Raw genomic sequence first — 16078 nt, 5'->3', positions numbered from 1 at the left:
AGTGGGATCATTAAATTTTAAAATAAGTAAAATCTTACAACAGTAAAAGTCATCACTATATGCTTTCATGCTCACTATTAAGAGTCATTTTGGATGGCACATATCACATAGTGTGTGTCCCGCCCCCAAGAACGCACAGTTAAATAATTGACCAATAGTAAACATTGTTTTCAGTATGTCTTTTACAGCTTTATTTCTGCTGTAATTTATATAGGTTATATAACTTTCTTAATGTTTAAGGTTTCTCACTTTTTAAATATAAAAGGTAAAATGTAAGACTAGAAAAAATTATTTAGTGGGCAAGGAGTATGGGAAAACTTCAAAGACATTTAAATTACTTAGACTTATAATGCATACTGAAGAAATTAACAAAGTAGGATGAGTTCCATTTGGAATATTTATCTCTTGTATTTTTTTAATAGAAGAAATCATTTATATCTGTGTTTAGATGAATGAGATAAACATTGCAGCCCCAGACCATCAAAAACAGAATGCACAAACCTTTCATACATTTACTATAAGCTGAAGAGGTGACAAACAGGAAAAGATCAAGGGGAGATAAGCTGCCAAGCAATGGAACGTCAGGCCTGGCTAGTTCTAAAGGCAAAGGAACTTCAGTTACGAACACTGGGTTCTGGAGTTGAGGTTATTTCAACTGACAGTGTAATTCTACCACTTAATTGGTTGTGGGACCCCGAGGAAACTGTTTAATTTCTCTGTGTCCTACATTATTCATCTGTAATGGGATAATGTATTCAACGAAAGTGTGTTGAAATAATTCAAACTAGTCCTTCTAGGGAATTATTCAGAAGAGCATCTGTCACATGACTCACTAGCCACACGAGTGAGTCACTATTATTAATGTATGCATGAACTGAATTAGCATACTATATTCCATTTACATGTATAGAAATTATTTATAAATTGAAAACAAAAACATTTAAAAAGTAATGTCAGATTGAGTTTTACAAAAGAAAAAAAGTGTTTTTTTGCAAGTCTACATTCTACTAAGAGCCTATTCTTTAACCCTGATTAAGAAGCCTTTGGAGCCGGGCGTGGTGGCGCACGCCTTTAATCCCAGCACTCGGGAGGCAGAGGCAGGCGGATCTTTGTGAGTTCGAGGCCAGCCTGGGCTACCAAGTGAGCTCCAGGAAAGGCGCAAAGCTACACAGAGAAACCCTGTCTCGAAAAAACCAAAAAAAAAAAAAAAAAAAAAGAAGCCTTTGGAAGAATTTGTAAAGGGGTACTTTAAGTTATCAAAAAGAAACTTTAAAAGTGATTAGAAAATTGAGACGTCAGCAAGAATTTATGAAAAACAAATGACAAAGATCAGTGCTCACCAAGTGGTGGTGGCGCACACCTTTAATCCCAGCACCCAGGAGGCAGAGGCAGGGAAATCTTTGTGAGTTTGAGAACAGCTTGCGCTATAGACTGAGTTCCAGGATAGCCAGGGCTACACAAAGAAACCCTGTCTGAAAAAAAAAAAAAATCAAAAAACAAAAAACAAAAAAACCAACCCAACCCAAAGCAACGCAAAGCAAAGCAAACTAACAACAACAACAACAAATGGACAAGGGCTCAGTTGCACATTTCACATGACAGAGTGGTTCCACAGATAATAAAATAAGAGAAGATAAATTTCTTTGGTAGCAATGCTACTGTACCACCAACTTCAAAGTTTGTATCCATAAGATATTTTGTTTACTTACATCATAACATATTTGACTATTAACTGAGCAGATGTATTTGTTATATGTAGAAGATCCGAAATTAATTCATTAGCTCACTTAATTTAATTATGGGATGCTTCTCCATGGCATGTGCTAGGTATATGGTAGGTAACCATCCAGGCTAAATTGTTTTCTTCATGAAACTTAAGTCTAACTGACCAGCCAGTCTGGGCTGCATGAGGACTCTTAGACAAGAAAAGGAAATAGGTGTGACAACACAGTCACACCATTCACACTCAAATTAATCATGTTAATTAAGAAAGTCATGTCAGTTGGTGAGAAATATCCTGGCATAGGCTACAATAGGCTACAGAGAAGAAGTAGGTGGAATACGATGGAAAGACTGGCTGTTCCTGATGGAGTAAACCATCAGGACACTTGGGAAGAGCAGTCCAACAAGGACTCCTCTAGGAGTCTTGGAGGAGAAAGAATAATGGTACCTACCAGAATATCCTTAAGAAGCTGAAGGATGATTCCCCAACAGTATGGATTAACAAAAGGACTGGTATTCGGGTTCAGGGAGGTGCTTAGGGTTAGGCTGTGCTGCTCTGTTAAGGGAGGCTGTTACTGTACAAAAGGAATTCTAAAAAGTACATGATAAGGAGAGGTAGCTTAAATGATAATACAACAAGAATGACAACAAAAACATACAAAGAAACCACTGGGGACCTCTGGCTGACAGTCCACTTTGAGTAGTATGACTGCCTGTGGCAACTGGTTAATTACCAAAACCCTTTCTTATTTCTCTTTTCTTGTGACAGGTCTCATGCAGTCAGACTGGCCTCAAACTCACTACGTAACCTAAGCTGGCCATGAACTCTCAATCCCCCAACCTGCACCTCACAAGTGCTGGAATTACAGGCAGCATTCACCTACCATCCCTGGCTAAAAACTTACTACTAAGTGTTTAGGACTACAAAAATCATACTTTGATTCAACTCTGCATGCATCAGATTATGTCAGATGTATTTTGTTTAGTTCTAAGGACCAAAATTTGTGATTACTGCCAAAGTGTGCCCTCAAATTACACAAGGGAATAAAACTCACATGAACAAGGGGCTGAATGAAGACTGAAGAAGGTAAAGCTATTTAGTGCAGAAGAGGAAGATTATCTAGGGCTGGGAGAAGCAGAGGCACTGCTGCTGTCTCCAAATATTAGAATGGCTGTCGTATTGAAGAGGGACTGAATTTACTACATTTATCAATAAAAAGTGAGGTAGAACTAATGGATGAAAGCAACAGGGAAGGAAGCCTGATCATGTAGGAAAGTGTCAGTTACTCACAAAAGGATGTCCTCTGCTATGGAGTAGCTACTCTGGAGACAAAGCTGCAGCTGACTGTTAGGTCTTGTAGAAATGATGGGATACCTCTGTCAGCCCCCTCTCCCTCTCAGGAAGGAAGGTGGGGCCACAAGCTTGACCTTTCTTTCTGTTCCCAAACTACCACTTTATTCCAAGAAAAAGCAAGTGTACTCAGAGATTTCTTTCTTTTTCTTTTCTTTTCTTTTTCTTTTTTTTTTTTTTTGGTTTTTGGTTTTTGGTTTTTTCAAGACAGGGTTTCTCTGTGTAGCTTTGCACCTTTACTGGAACTCACTCTGTAGCCCAGGCTGGCCTCGAACTCACAGAGATCTGCCTGCCTCTGCCTTCCGAGTGCTGGGATTAAAGGCGTGCGTCACTGCTGTGGATGATTGATTGATAAATAAAACACTGATTGGCTAGTAGCCAGGCAGGAAGTATAGGCAGGACTAGCAGAGAGGAGAATTGAGAGAACAGGAAGGCAGAGAGGAGGAGATGCCATGCCAGCCTGCCATCCAGGGAGCATCGTGTAAAGACAGCAGGTAAAGCCACGGAACACGTGGCGACATATAGATTAATAGAAATGGGCTGAGTACAAGAGTAAGAGCTAGACAATGGTAGGCCTGAGCTAATGGCCGAGCAGTTTAAATAATATAAGCGTCTGCATGTTTATTTTATAAGTAGGCTATGGGACTGCCAGGGCTTAGTGGGACCCAGAGAGAAAAACTCTAGCTACACGCCGCCGCCGCCGCCACCACCACCTGGCAGTAATTTTTTTTTTAACTTACTTTTTCTTATACTTCTGTTTTAAAATTTTCTGTTACAACTTTCCTATTAAGTAATGGAGAAATACGCATTTCTTTGAACATTTTAAATCATCCTCTGACTATGTATGCTATAGAAATAGGTATATAAAATACTATATAAAAATAAAGTGAGTTGCATTTAGTATTAGTTACTCAGCAATTACCCCTCTTTTGAGTTCCCCCATTCTATACAGGGTTACAGTATACCTTACCCTTTACACAAAAACAAATTTAAAGCATGAGATGTCAATATAACACTAAGCATAATACTAAGAAACCTGAGAAGGTAACAGGGTAAAATTGTCAGTACCTAGTGTTTAGGGACAGTGCTTACAAGTGGTAGCAAAAGCATGACACATAGGGACAAAAGTGACAAACCGGACCTCAGCAAAGATAGAATTTTTCTTGGCGAAAGGCTTTGCTGAAAGGATAAAAATAGGTCTAGGAAATGGCTCGGTGGTAAAGCCCTGCTGGGCAAACATGATAGAACCTGAGCTTAATGTCTCAGAACCCACATAAAACGTCCAGGTGTGGCAGGATATAATCCGAGTGCTGGAGAACTGGAGACAAGAGGATTCCCGTCACTAGCCAGCCAGTATAGCCAATGATTACACACATGAGCATACACCAGGACACACACGTTCTCCATGACTCAGTACAAACACAAACACACGATAACACACAAGTTGTGGAGAAGTATTTGAAAGAAAATATTTGAAAATTATTATCTGATGAGTGAATGATGGACTCGTATTTAAAATATATACAGGGATCTTAAAATTGAGTGGTAAAAATGCAAAACCCAATTAGAAAATGGGCTCATTCAAGAAGCTTTTCATTGAAAAGGGTCTATGAGTGACAAGGGAGTATATGAAAAGGTGTTCAAAACCACCCATTCCTGTCCAGTTTCTGGTCTGAAAGCTGTATCTAATTATGTAGGGAACCTGCATAAAGGTAGGTACATGGAACCACTCTGTATTATCTTTATAACATCCTGTGACTCTATAGGAATTTCAAAATAGAAAAAAATGTTTTGAAACATCGTGAGCGGCTATTTTGAACCAAATTCTATTGCTAATCTTAAGAATAACTGAGCCTTAAGCCAGGTGTGGTGGCACACACCTTTAATCTCAGCACTCAGAAGCAGAGACAGGAGTATTTCTGTGAGTTCCAGGACAGCCAGGGATACACAGTGAGACCCTGCCTCATACACACAAACAAACAAGAATGACTAAGCCACTGAAAGAAAGGGGCTGAAGTGTAGATAGCCAAGGAAGCCCTGAGCTAGTGAATATTGCTCCCATAGGCAAGGCCATGTGAAGCGCCCAATGCCTCAGACCCATAGCAGTGGCAAAGCCTTGCCCTGGTCCCAGGGCAAATGTTGGCAGTGTGTTCAAAGCCCAGGAACTGGGGCTTCCTCCTCCAGGATCTTTACAGCCCAAGCTGTTTCATCCCTTCATGTGCTGAGCCAGCTTTCCCAGCCCCAAGCCGCATGGGAAGTGGTACTGAAGACAGAAATTAAGACACAGCTTTAAAGATTTTTCAGAATTATTGAGAACAAAGTCCCAGAGAAACCTTTTTCAAAAGTAGTTACCTTAACATGAAATTCATTATCCAACAAGATATTCTGAGTCTTTAAGTCATGATGAAGTAGAGGGGGGTTCATGTTGTGCAGGTAATTTACACCAAGAGCAATTTCATGCAGGATGCGGAATCTCAATGGCCACGCAATATCAGGATACTCAGTTTTCTTTGTATGGGTGAAAGAAACAAAACAAAAGTTACTACCTTAATTTAACAGTTAAAGATTAAGAATCCCATGAGGAAGTAGATTATAAACTAAGATAAAACACATGCTCCATTTCATAACATAGTATCAACTGCTATGGTTTGGCATTCTTATATTTTACTTCCTTTAATTTTTAGAGATGTTTATGATAACTATAGCAGTGGTGTTTCTCTTTTTATATTGTCCATGCAACTGAATGGTATTGTTCAGAATGGTAATGAATGGCCTTGTTCATTAGCAGACACAATTCTCTGTTATTTGTATGCATATATAGTCAGGCTCAGTTATTTACACTCCAATCCACTGCTCACTTATATGGCTTCAGCCAATAACTTATAGCCATAAGCCTATATACATAGAAAAAAAAATATAATCTGCTTCTAACATACCAAATTATTCAAAATTTAACTTTTTATATTAATTTTAAACTACAATTACCACTATAATCTCTATATCAGTTAAAGTTGAGAGTAGATTATATTTATTTGAAGTCTCATACCTGAAAGAGTTTGTTATTATAGTCTGTATGTGTGTGTGTGTGCATGGATACACAGTGTTATGGGGGGTACGTGTGCCAGGGCGTGAGTGTGGAGGTCAGAGGACAATTGTGTGAAGTCAGTTCTTTCCATCCACCTTTATAGGATCTTTGGGGTCAAACTCAGGTGAACAGGTTTGCATTGCTGTGTGGCAAGTACCCATACCTTCTGAGTCATCTCACTGACCTATATTTCATACTTTTAATTACAAAATTGTTCTACATTACCTCTTGAAACATTAGCCTTTGAGACTTTTCTTCTTGTGGCATAAAGATCATTTTTTGTTTGTAAACACATATCCACCTGAGTTTTTTAAAGTGTTTTCTGAATATAAGAGTTAATGCAGTTTCCCAGGAAATGTATACACTCCGAAAAGTCAGACACTTTGGGAAAGGTGGCAATGACTTATCAGAGCCCAAACCCATGGGTTTGTTTTCCAAAATGCTTCATAAAAGTCACCTTTTTGAAGTGCCAAAATTGACTTAGGATTCTTTCTGAAATTAAGCCTGCTTAAATTTCAGTGACCAATTGCTAGGGGGATGGTTCAAAATATTTTAGGCTGTTTACAGCACATGTCCATTTTATTCAATGATCTTTTATGATGTTGGGGGTGAGTGCCTCAAGATAAATCACACTGTGAGTAATTGGTGTATTATTTAGGGCAACATACCAAGGAAATGAAAAGAAATATGAAACACTAACACAGAGCATTAACTCCTGAGAAACGCATACAGCTCAATGCCTTGGAGTAAGTGAATCTTCTGTTGGTTTATAAAGAGGCAACTTTTCAATATGAAGTTTAAGGTAACAATGGGGCCTCTGAATGGCAGTGTCCTATGGAGGTTTTTCCTCATGGAGTCAAAGGTAGAGTGACATGCACTCTCTATTTTATGGTCACATCTAAGAGTTAGGAATATCTCTAGAGGAGGCTACAGAATTTCCAGTGGGCTCCAAATCTGGGTGCCAGAGTATCTATAAGGATGTGGAAAGAAAACATTAGAATTTCTGCTTAAACTTCACTTCTCAAACAACAAAAAAGAGATCGTGCTTTACAGAATCTTTGTAACTTGATTGCTGGGGCAGAGTCACAAACCTTACAGACTGACACCAGTTACTTCAGTCCATCTTTGTTTCAGATGGTCACAAGTCATGAATAGAATGCGATGTGTTCTGAAACAAAGAGGAAGTCACTGCGTGAGCGGCTGACAGTGGTGCCCACGTTCCCTTGCTTGTGTAGAAAGCTTGTGAAGTGCTACCATGTGGGCGTGCCACAGGTATTCACAGGTAGTACGCAGTTCTATTTAGCCCAAATCCTCAGGAATTGGAGCATCTGATCTAAGAAGATTTCTGAGAGCAAATGCAGACGGGAAAGAATAAGGGTGTAAGATCAAATAAAAATAAAAATATAATACATGTATTTTGAGAATGAGGACCCCTAAGTTTGTTTGTTGATAGGATTCACAAATAAAAGCCAGAGCAACTTATACCTTGCAAAAAATTAGTAATGGTTCAAACTGCTATAGATAGAAAAATGTCATGTATTTTGTCAATGAATATAATTTACTTGGTCCATTAACTAATAATACTTAATTTGGATCCTAAATAGTCACTAATATCAAATGTGGTTTAACAATGGGCTATATAGTGTATTGAACTTAACAATGGGCTATATAGTGTATTGAACTCATCTCATCTATTTCCCATGCCTATCTGTGTATGAATACACACACACACACACACACACACACACACACACACACACACACACACTATGGATACTGTTACCTATGCTAAATAATCTGGGACCTTTGAATTCAAACCCAACTCCACAGTAACAACTCAAACAAAGCCACAAAAGGTTCATCAGTTCAATGGTGCTTCATATTCTTACTTCATTCATTTATATACTATACTACAAAGTAATGTGCTTGAATGAAGAACAAAAATACTATATATAGTTTGAGCAGACTAGATAATAACTGTAGTCATTGGAAACAAACAGTACTTACTCTATGTAGAAGTTCATTTAATGATCCGTTTGGCATGTATTCAGTAACTATGCCCAAAAATTCAGGCTCATTGCAAATTCCCAAAATTGGAAGAATGTAACTAAATCTAGCTTTATGTAGTATTTCAGCTTCTCGTAAGATATCATTTCTTTCACTAAGGAAAAAAAAAGATAATTATTTCAGATAATGAAAAACATACAATGACCATGCCCACAGATTAATTAAGCTTGGATTTTTTTTTCATTAATTAGCTATGTAGCCTCATATGAGTTTTCAACTCCTGTGTTCCTTAGTTTCATCATATTTAAGATAGACATAATATCTACTTTATGTATTCTCCTGGTCTGTTTAGAGAATAGCCAAAATAACATCTATAAACCACTGGTGGTAAAAGTGCTGTCCATGGTTATTACTGTACTTTCCACTGTTGGTAAAAGTGCTACACATGGTTATTACTGTACCTTTCCTAGGAAAGAGAAGGAACGGTGTGAGAGGAAGCTCCAAAAGTTGACCTGTGTTAGCATGACTGATGCTTGAACTAATGACATTATTAAGATTATTTTATATTAAAAGGAACATATCTAATTGGAGTAACATTATGCTTTATGGTTACATAACATGTAAAAGTTTCCCAAACATGAATTCTAAAATGTTCAAATACTGCAGATGTAATTGCTTAGGTCAATGGTTCTCACCTCCCTAATGCTGCAACCCTTGAACATAGTTCCTCATGCTGTGGTGACCCCTAACCATACAATTATTTCCATTGTTACTTCCTAACTGTAATTACGAATCTGCTATGAATTGTGATGTAAATATCTGTGTTTCCCAATGCTCTTAGGCGACCCCTGTAAGGGGTGTTTGACCTCACAGGAGTCGTGATTATTAGTTGAGAACTGGCTTAGATGATGATGGCGGTATCAAAGTCAGTAACGCTTACAAGTTACATACCAAACTCAGGAAAAGAACAGAGAACAGGGAGGCACTCATAGCCGATCGCTGGTATACCACATGCCTTGGGCATGAGTAAAATAGGTAAATGGTTAACTTTTAGTACAAATAGAGTATGGTCAGTATTTCAGAGCATACAAAGACAAAAAGGCATCTTTGCCTTTAAAGGCCCATAATTCTCATAAAAACAAATAATACAAGGAAGAATGTTTTAAGTACCATATATTTTACACATATATACATGTACATATACATATATATGTACACACACACATACATATAAAGAAAAAAGGAAAAGCAAACTATGGGGTGTTCAGAGATAGAATTTTGAGCAAGGTGAAGTCACCACGGTCTTCAAAGACACAGGCTTTCAGTGGAACCTGAAGTTATGGCTAGAATTCAGCACCACAGGGGAAGCATAGAAAGTGAATGAGGTCTCCATGAAAAGCAAGACCTTGCATCTCTTTTGTATGTGTACCCATCCCCAGGACTTACAACAATGCCTCCTATCTAGTAACACACGAGATGTTCAACATCCATGTGTCAGATGAACTAAGGAAGTGAAACTAAAACTGACTGCTTAATAGGAACTAGGATTTGTAACAGTACATGCAAAAGGAGTGATGGGAAAACAAGCATGTCAGGATCCTAGGACTCCCAAAGACACTTCGTCTGACCATCAGCTATAATCGGAGGTTTTGAGCAAGAGAAATCAGTAACATTAAGTTTGAAGATAATTATCTTGGTACAATATGAGATTAATAGAAAGAGGAACAGTTTTGAGGATTGTAATAGTTTAGACATGAAGTATGGGGAACTCGAAACTATACAGTATTAGTGAAAGAAAAAAGAAAACACTGGCTGAATAGAATGGCAGATGTTGGGACTGACTGGCTATAAAGGACTTTAGAAAATTACAAAGGAAGAGAAATTACATTGATGCCATCATGGTTTTTTAACACCCCAGATACATGGGTGTTGGTAGCAATGACATAAATAGAAACGCTTCCAGAACAAGACTATTGGGTAAGTGATGATGATTAGTTGGCTCTGGCTGACTGGCTGGCTGTTGAAATGAGAATAGCAACAGACATTCCTGACCAGACTGCTTAAAACACAGACACACAGACACACACCCAACCATGGTTAGAAGTTATTTATCCTTTGAGTAGACAATATATTTTATGTTTCTTAAATTTATGATTTGCAAGAAAACATAAAGCAAAAAGTTTCTCTCTTCTCTGCTCCTGACCTTGACTGTAAGGAAACCAGTTCTATCAATCTGTGAGGCCCATTTAAATAAACTTCAATTTCTCAAGTTCTGTATTGGCCCAAGAGATAGAGGTCGACAAGACAGTCACTGTGTTACTCCTTACAGATGAACCTGAAGATTCCTGACACTGAGAAGCATCCATAGAGAGGAGACACTGGCAGTCCCAGTGACATGCACATTAAGACCCCTTTCCTCCTGTCCACAGTATGAATAAGGGGTCGGGAGACAGCACAGCTGGTGAAGTGGCCATCACACACGCAGGAGGATCTGCGTTTGACTCCTTAGAATCCACCTAAAAGTCAACAGCAGTGACATCCAAAACACAACTTCCCCTTCTCACCCCCAAGACAAATGGTGCTCCTGAGGAATAATACCTGAAGTTGACCCTGGCCTCCATATCATGCACATGGACTAGCACATACAACATGTGTGTACACTAACACAAACACACATGTACACACACACACACACACACACACACACACACACACACACACACACACACACACACAAAGGCTGATGTATTCTTCCTTCCTGTAAGCCACTTTATATGCACTCCAACCCTTGAACCAACTCTCTAAAGCTGGTTCCATTACCTCTGCTTTACATATAGGGGCACCCAGACTCAGAAAAAGGAATGATCCTCTGGTGACCACAACAATACAAAGTGACAGGATCAAGTCAGATTCAAAGTGTAGTCCTGGTACTCCAAGGTCTATGTTTTTCCTGTTCTATTGTTTGACCAGAAAAGCAAGCTGGATGGTTTGTAAGGTTAGATTTCAACAAGACTTGAGGGGGAAAATAAAATTAAAAGATTAAAAAAAGCCAAAACTGTAAAAGACAGTTTTAATAATTATATCACCAAAATTACCCAACTCAAAATTTCAATAGGAAATGGTTACCCCATCTCTAGGGTACTTGAACAACCAATAGGAGTCATCTATTCATTAAGGTAGGAAGACCCACTCATTGGCTACAGAGAATGACTCATTAATCATTAAAATAACATGTAACGTCACGTAAATTTATTTTCCTTTCAGGTCATCTTAAAGAACAATGGGTACTTTATCTACATGAGAGCATAATATACGTACATGTTTATTATTCATATTTTATAAGTGAGGAAATAAGATACCCAAAGTCAATTGCATCAGCCTAGGCCTATGCACTTGCTAAGTAAGATCTTAGGCAACAAGAGAAACGAATGCAATGTAGTAAGGTCACAGGATTTTGTTGGTCTTAGGAAGATAATTTTCTATCCAATTCAATGAAATTATACAATGAAGTGGTTGGTGAATATGGGAAAGCAACTCCATCTTTATCCCTTGGCTCACAAAAAGCACAAAGCTTAGGTAAATTAAAATCTTGAAAAGCAGAATCCAAAGTGAGAAATCAATTAGCTATGGTGTACTTAGTGGTCTATTAGTGAGTACTACATACCCATAGAATGTTTGTTTACTTGGCTCCTAACCAACCTCCTTTAAAGTTGACTATTGGCCCACACACTTACCCAGCATTGGCTCCATCGACTATAAGGCCCAGTATAAACAGGCACCACACCTTGTGTATTCCTGAATTTGGATTGTGGTACACAAAACGTTTTAGTGTTTCAAACGACAGTGTGATCTAGCACGTGGTGGGAAAAAAAAAGCTACAGGCATATGAAAGTCCAATATTCATTCTAGCAGGGTTAAAGCCAAAAGAGGTATCTGATGCTGGATCTGACCTATACCAGACATTAAGAGCCTCTGGCCAATGGGCTGCTATTATCTCTGTATTTTCACACTAGATCCAGAAGAGAACATTGCAACCACAGATGTCAGTGCATTAAGAACTGAATGAAGGTCTAGTTAAATTCTCGACGAAAGGAAAACACACAAGAGTACTGACTAGACCCACTGACTAACACATACAGTAACAGACCCATGGTATTTAGTTGTAGTGTTTTCCTGGAAACAGAAACCAAAGCTACTTTTTTTTTTCCTGATGTGGAAACTGGACCCAAATAGTATCAGGACATGAGGCAGTCAATTTTTTTTTTTAATGGTCACAATTTTTGACCATTTAACAATCTCTGAATTCAATTTACTGTTACAAAAACAGCGCCACGCCACACTTCCTTCGAGGACTTCCAAAGTAAGAGCTCGAGTAACAACTGCCAATGTAGCGTTTGTTATCCGAACTTCATGACTGCACCTAACAAACCACAAACAAGACAAGACCAACCAACCAATCAAACCAAAACATGCAGGCTCTGGAGAAGCACTGATGAATAAAAAATATGGATCGAAACACATACATAATCCTAGAAAAATATTTTGACATGTAGTTAATATAAAAACACCGGTACTTTTTTTTTTTAAGTACTAAATGTCAAAATCCGGTGTGTATTTTGCACTCACTGCATATTTCATTTCCGAGAGCCCGGTTTCAAGAGTCCCACAGGTCTTGTGGCTAACAGCTAGCTAAAAATAAAGTTAAGCCTGCATGCACTGTATCAACACACGTCTAGTTCAATAAACAGGCTTTTAGAGGTGGCCGTGATTGCAGGTTTTTGGAGGAGAGTGGACACCACGGATGGGAGGAGAGGCAAGCTGGAAAGTCTGACGCACGGCCAGGGCAATTCTCACGTGGACCGGGATAGCCCCAGTGCTAAGGACTCGCCGCGGCGGGGAGCTGGGCGTATCACGGTCAGTGCAGCCGGCCGGTGGCCATGCGGGCCCGCGTCTGCGTGGGGCCCCGCGGCGGCATCCTACCTGTCGAGCAGCGGCGTGTGGATGTGCAGGTGCTTCACGGCCACCCGCACGCGCCAGTCCGCGTGGCGTGCCGACGACACGGTGCCCGAGGCGCCGCGGCTGAGGTAGTGCAGGTCGGCGAGCTTGTGGTAGGGGATGGTAGGCAGCGCGCTGCAGATGGCGTCCCCGTTCATGGCTCTGGCTGAGCGGCCGCTCCGCTCGACCCTGGCCGCGGCCGGTGCTGTGCGGCGTTAGGTCGCCGGGCAGCCCATTCCCGTGCGGTCGCTGCAGTTCCGGCCCGGCCCGCTGTCCCTGGGAGCTCGTCGGGTCTGCGGCCGCGCTAGGGCGGACCTTCCTCCGGCCTCCTCCAGGATCCGCGCTCCTCCCTCCGCGGACCCCACCCTCCGCCGGCTTCTTCTGCGGTTTCCTTCCTCCACCCAACTCCGCAGCCTACCTCTCCTCCCCTGGCCCCTCCCCTGCCGGCCCCTCCCTCCGCAGGCCCCTCCCTCCGCAGGCCCCGCCCTCCGCAGGCCCCGCCCTCATCAGGCCCCTCCCTCCGCAGGCTCCTTTCTCCGCAGGCCCCGCCCTCCGCAGGCTCCTCTTTCCCTAGGCTCCTCCCTCCACAGACCCCTCCCTCCACAGGCCCCTCCCTCCGCAGGCTCCTTTCTCCGCAGGCCCCGCCCTCCTCAGGCTCTTCTTTCCTTAGGCCCCTCCCTCCGCAGGCCCCTCCCTCCGCAGGCTCCTCCCTCCGCAGGCCCGTCTCTCCGCAGGCTCCGCCCTCCGCAGGCCCGTCTCTCCGCAGGCCCCTCCCTCCTCAGGCTCCTCTTTCCTTAGGCTCCTCTCTCCGTAGGCCCCTCCCTCCGCAGGCCCCTCCCTCCGCAGGCCCCTCCCTCCGCAGGCTCCCGGGGTAACGTCATCAGAGGCGGGGCTCAGGGGCTGGCGGGGCTCAGGGGCCTCCGGGCCCCTCCCACCCTTCCCCCAGCCGTGTGGGCTCCACGCAGGCCTGGAGCACTTTTCCTCTGGGGAAAGTCCCTGCAGTGGCGTCCACGTCCCTGCAGTGTCAGGTGGGTAGTCCGGATTTTCCTTTGGCCCGCCGTCTGCCTTAATCTCCAAACCTCAGAAGTGATGGGGTGGGGGTGACTCCTGCTGGGTAGCCTGGCGACTTCGATATCGTCCCACTTCCTGAGCGGGTCACCATCTGCTCGCCTCCACTCCTGTCTTTACTCAGTGGCTGTCACTTCAGGAGTGAGGTCGAGAAGTAAGCGCTGTCATAGTATGACAAATTGAGGTGTTTAGCTCCTGTGACATGCTCTTTTACCAGGAAACTTTTATTCTCCAAAGCCTACAAGCTTTGGAAATTGAAAAGCATAACCATTTCTTGTGTTTGGGAAGGCTGCTGTCCAAAAAGAAGTAAACAAACTACCCAAACCCAATCACTATTCCATCTTTTTACTTTAAACACCTTTCTACTTAGATGGCTGTTCAATAGGGTGTTTGGCACAACTATGATGATACCTCATATTTGTGAACGATTTAGTTTCATGATCTACACCCACCAGGATACTAAGTCTGCAATTGTGTCCCTTATATGATAGTATAATATATATAAAACATTGATACATCCTTTCCTATACTTTAGTTCTTCGTAGTTTTTACAAGTCTACAGTTTAGAAGTATGTGTTCTTGTGCTGGAGATACAGGCACGCTGCTAAGAGGACTTGCTGCTCTTGCAGAGGACCTGGGTTTTGTTATTGGCACCATGTCTGGTGGCTCACAGCAGCCTGTACCGCTAGCTCCAGGGGATCTGACCCCCTCTTCTGGCTTCCAGGTGACGCGTGCACACACATAAATAAAAATAAAAATAAGCCAGGCAGAGGTGTCACACACTTTTAACCCTGCACTCTGGAAGGCAGAGGCATCTCTGAGTTCAAGGCCTGGTCTTCAGAGTGAGTTCCAGGACACAACTACACAGAGAAATCCTGTCTCAAAAAACAAACAAAAAAACCTAAATAAATAAGTACATAAAAAAAAACCTTTAAAAATATGTACTTACTTATATATAGAATTGAACTATATATGTATAGATTCTCAATTAAATTTGCATATATACATTAAATTTCTATAATCAACTAATTAAAGATAGAAAGCTTAAGATATTAATATAGAAGTAAATCTACTAAATAAGAAACAAAAGCTTAGATGAGATGGACAAATTGGCCTCAAAAATAAGCATCACATCTATATGTTGAACTCATTTATTCAAAATTCTATAAAACTATGCCAAAATTTTATTGTGAATGAAGTTTACTTGTGCCTGTTTTGTGTTAATTTAGGAAATAGCATGGCAGCTTTAAGTCATTCATGTCTTGTTTAGAAATAAGACACAAACATTTTGCAAAAGAAAGCATTTGGGGGGGTGCTGGAGAGATGGCTCAGAGGTTAAAAGCACTGGTTGCTTTTCCAGAGGACCTGGGTTCAATTCCCAGCACCCACATGGCAGCTCACAACTGTCTCTCACTGCATTTCCAGGGGATCTGACACCCTCAAACAGAGTGTACATATATATATATATATGCAAAAAAAACCAAAACAAAAAACCAACAAACTAGTGCACATTAAATAACTAAATAAATCTTAAGAAAAAAAAGTACCTTTTCTAAAAAGCACAAATGCAGTGATGTTGGTACATGTTACCATCTAGGGTCATGGATTGAGTTCATTTTCTCCAACAATTTAAGAACTAGAAGACAAAAAAAAAAATCACAGTCACAACAAGCAATCAAGATTTGTTAAAAGTGAAGTGGGTATGTGTGCAATTTATACATACACACACACCACACACCACACACACACCACACACACCACATACACACACCACACATACATATACCACACACCACTACACAAACCACACATCACACACACCACATACACACACACACACATCACACATA

At 41.1% G+C, this 16078-nt stretch overlaps 1 protein-coding gene across 2 annotated transcripts in view; it reads right to left on the bottom strand.

Annotated features, from left to right (window-relative positions):
• The window catches only part of Ripk2 (receptor interacting serine/threonine kinase 2), a 32046-nt gene extending 18429 nt beyond the window's left edge, over positions 1-13617 (bottom strand). The window contains exons 1-4 of one of the 2 annotated variants that reach the window (XM_076563858.1): positions 13146-13506; positions 8166-8319; positions 7250-7326; positions 5426-5581 (exon numbers count right to left, since the gene is read on the bottom strand). In XM_076563858.1, coding sequence (XP_076419973.1) covers positions 5426-5497 — 72 coding nt within the window. In that variant the 5' untranslated portion in view covers positions 5498-5581; positions 7250-7326; positions 8166-8319; positions 13146-13506. Of the gene's footprint in view, positions 1-5425; positions 5582-7249; positions 7327-8165; positions 8320-13145 lie in introns of both variants that reach the window. The other variant, XM_006983266.4, reaches the window with a different exon arrangement.
• Between the last annotated feature and the right edge of the window lie 2461 nt (positions 13618-16078).

Source organism: Peromyscus maniculatus, chromosome 2, assembly GCF_049852395.1.
Source record: "Peromyscus maniculatus bairdii isolate BWxNUB_F1_BW_parent chromosome 2, HU_Pman_BW_mat_3.1, whole genome shotgun sequence".
In the NCBI taxonomy this organism is placed as follows: domain Eukaryota; kingdom Metazoa; phylum Chordata; class Mammalia; order Rodentia; family Cricetidae; genus Peromyscus; species Peromyscus maniculatus.
The sequence above is the reverse complement of the archived record's forward strand: the minus strand, read 5'-3'. Positions and strand labels throughout refer to the sequence as shown.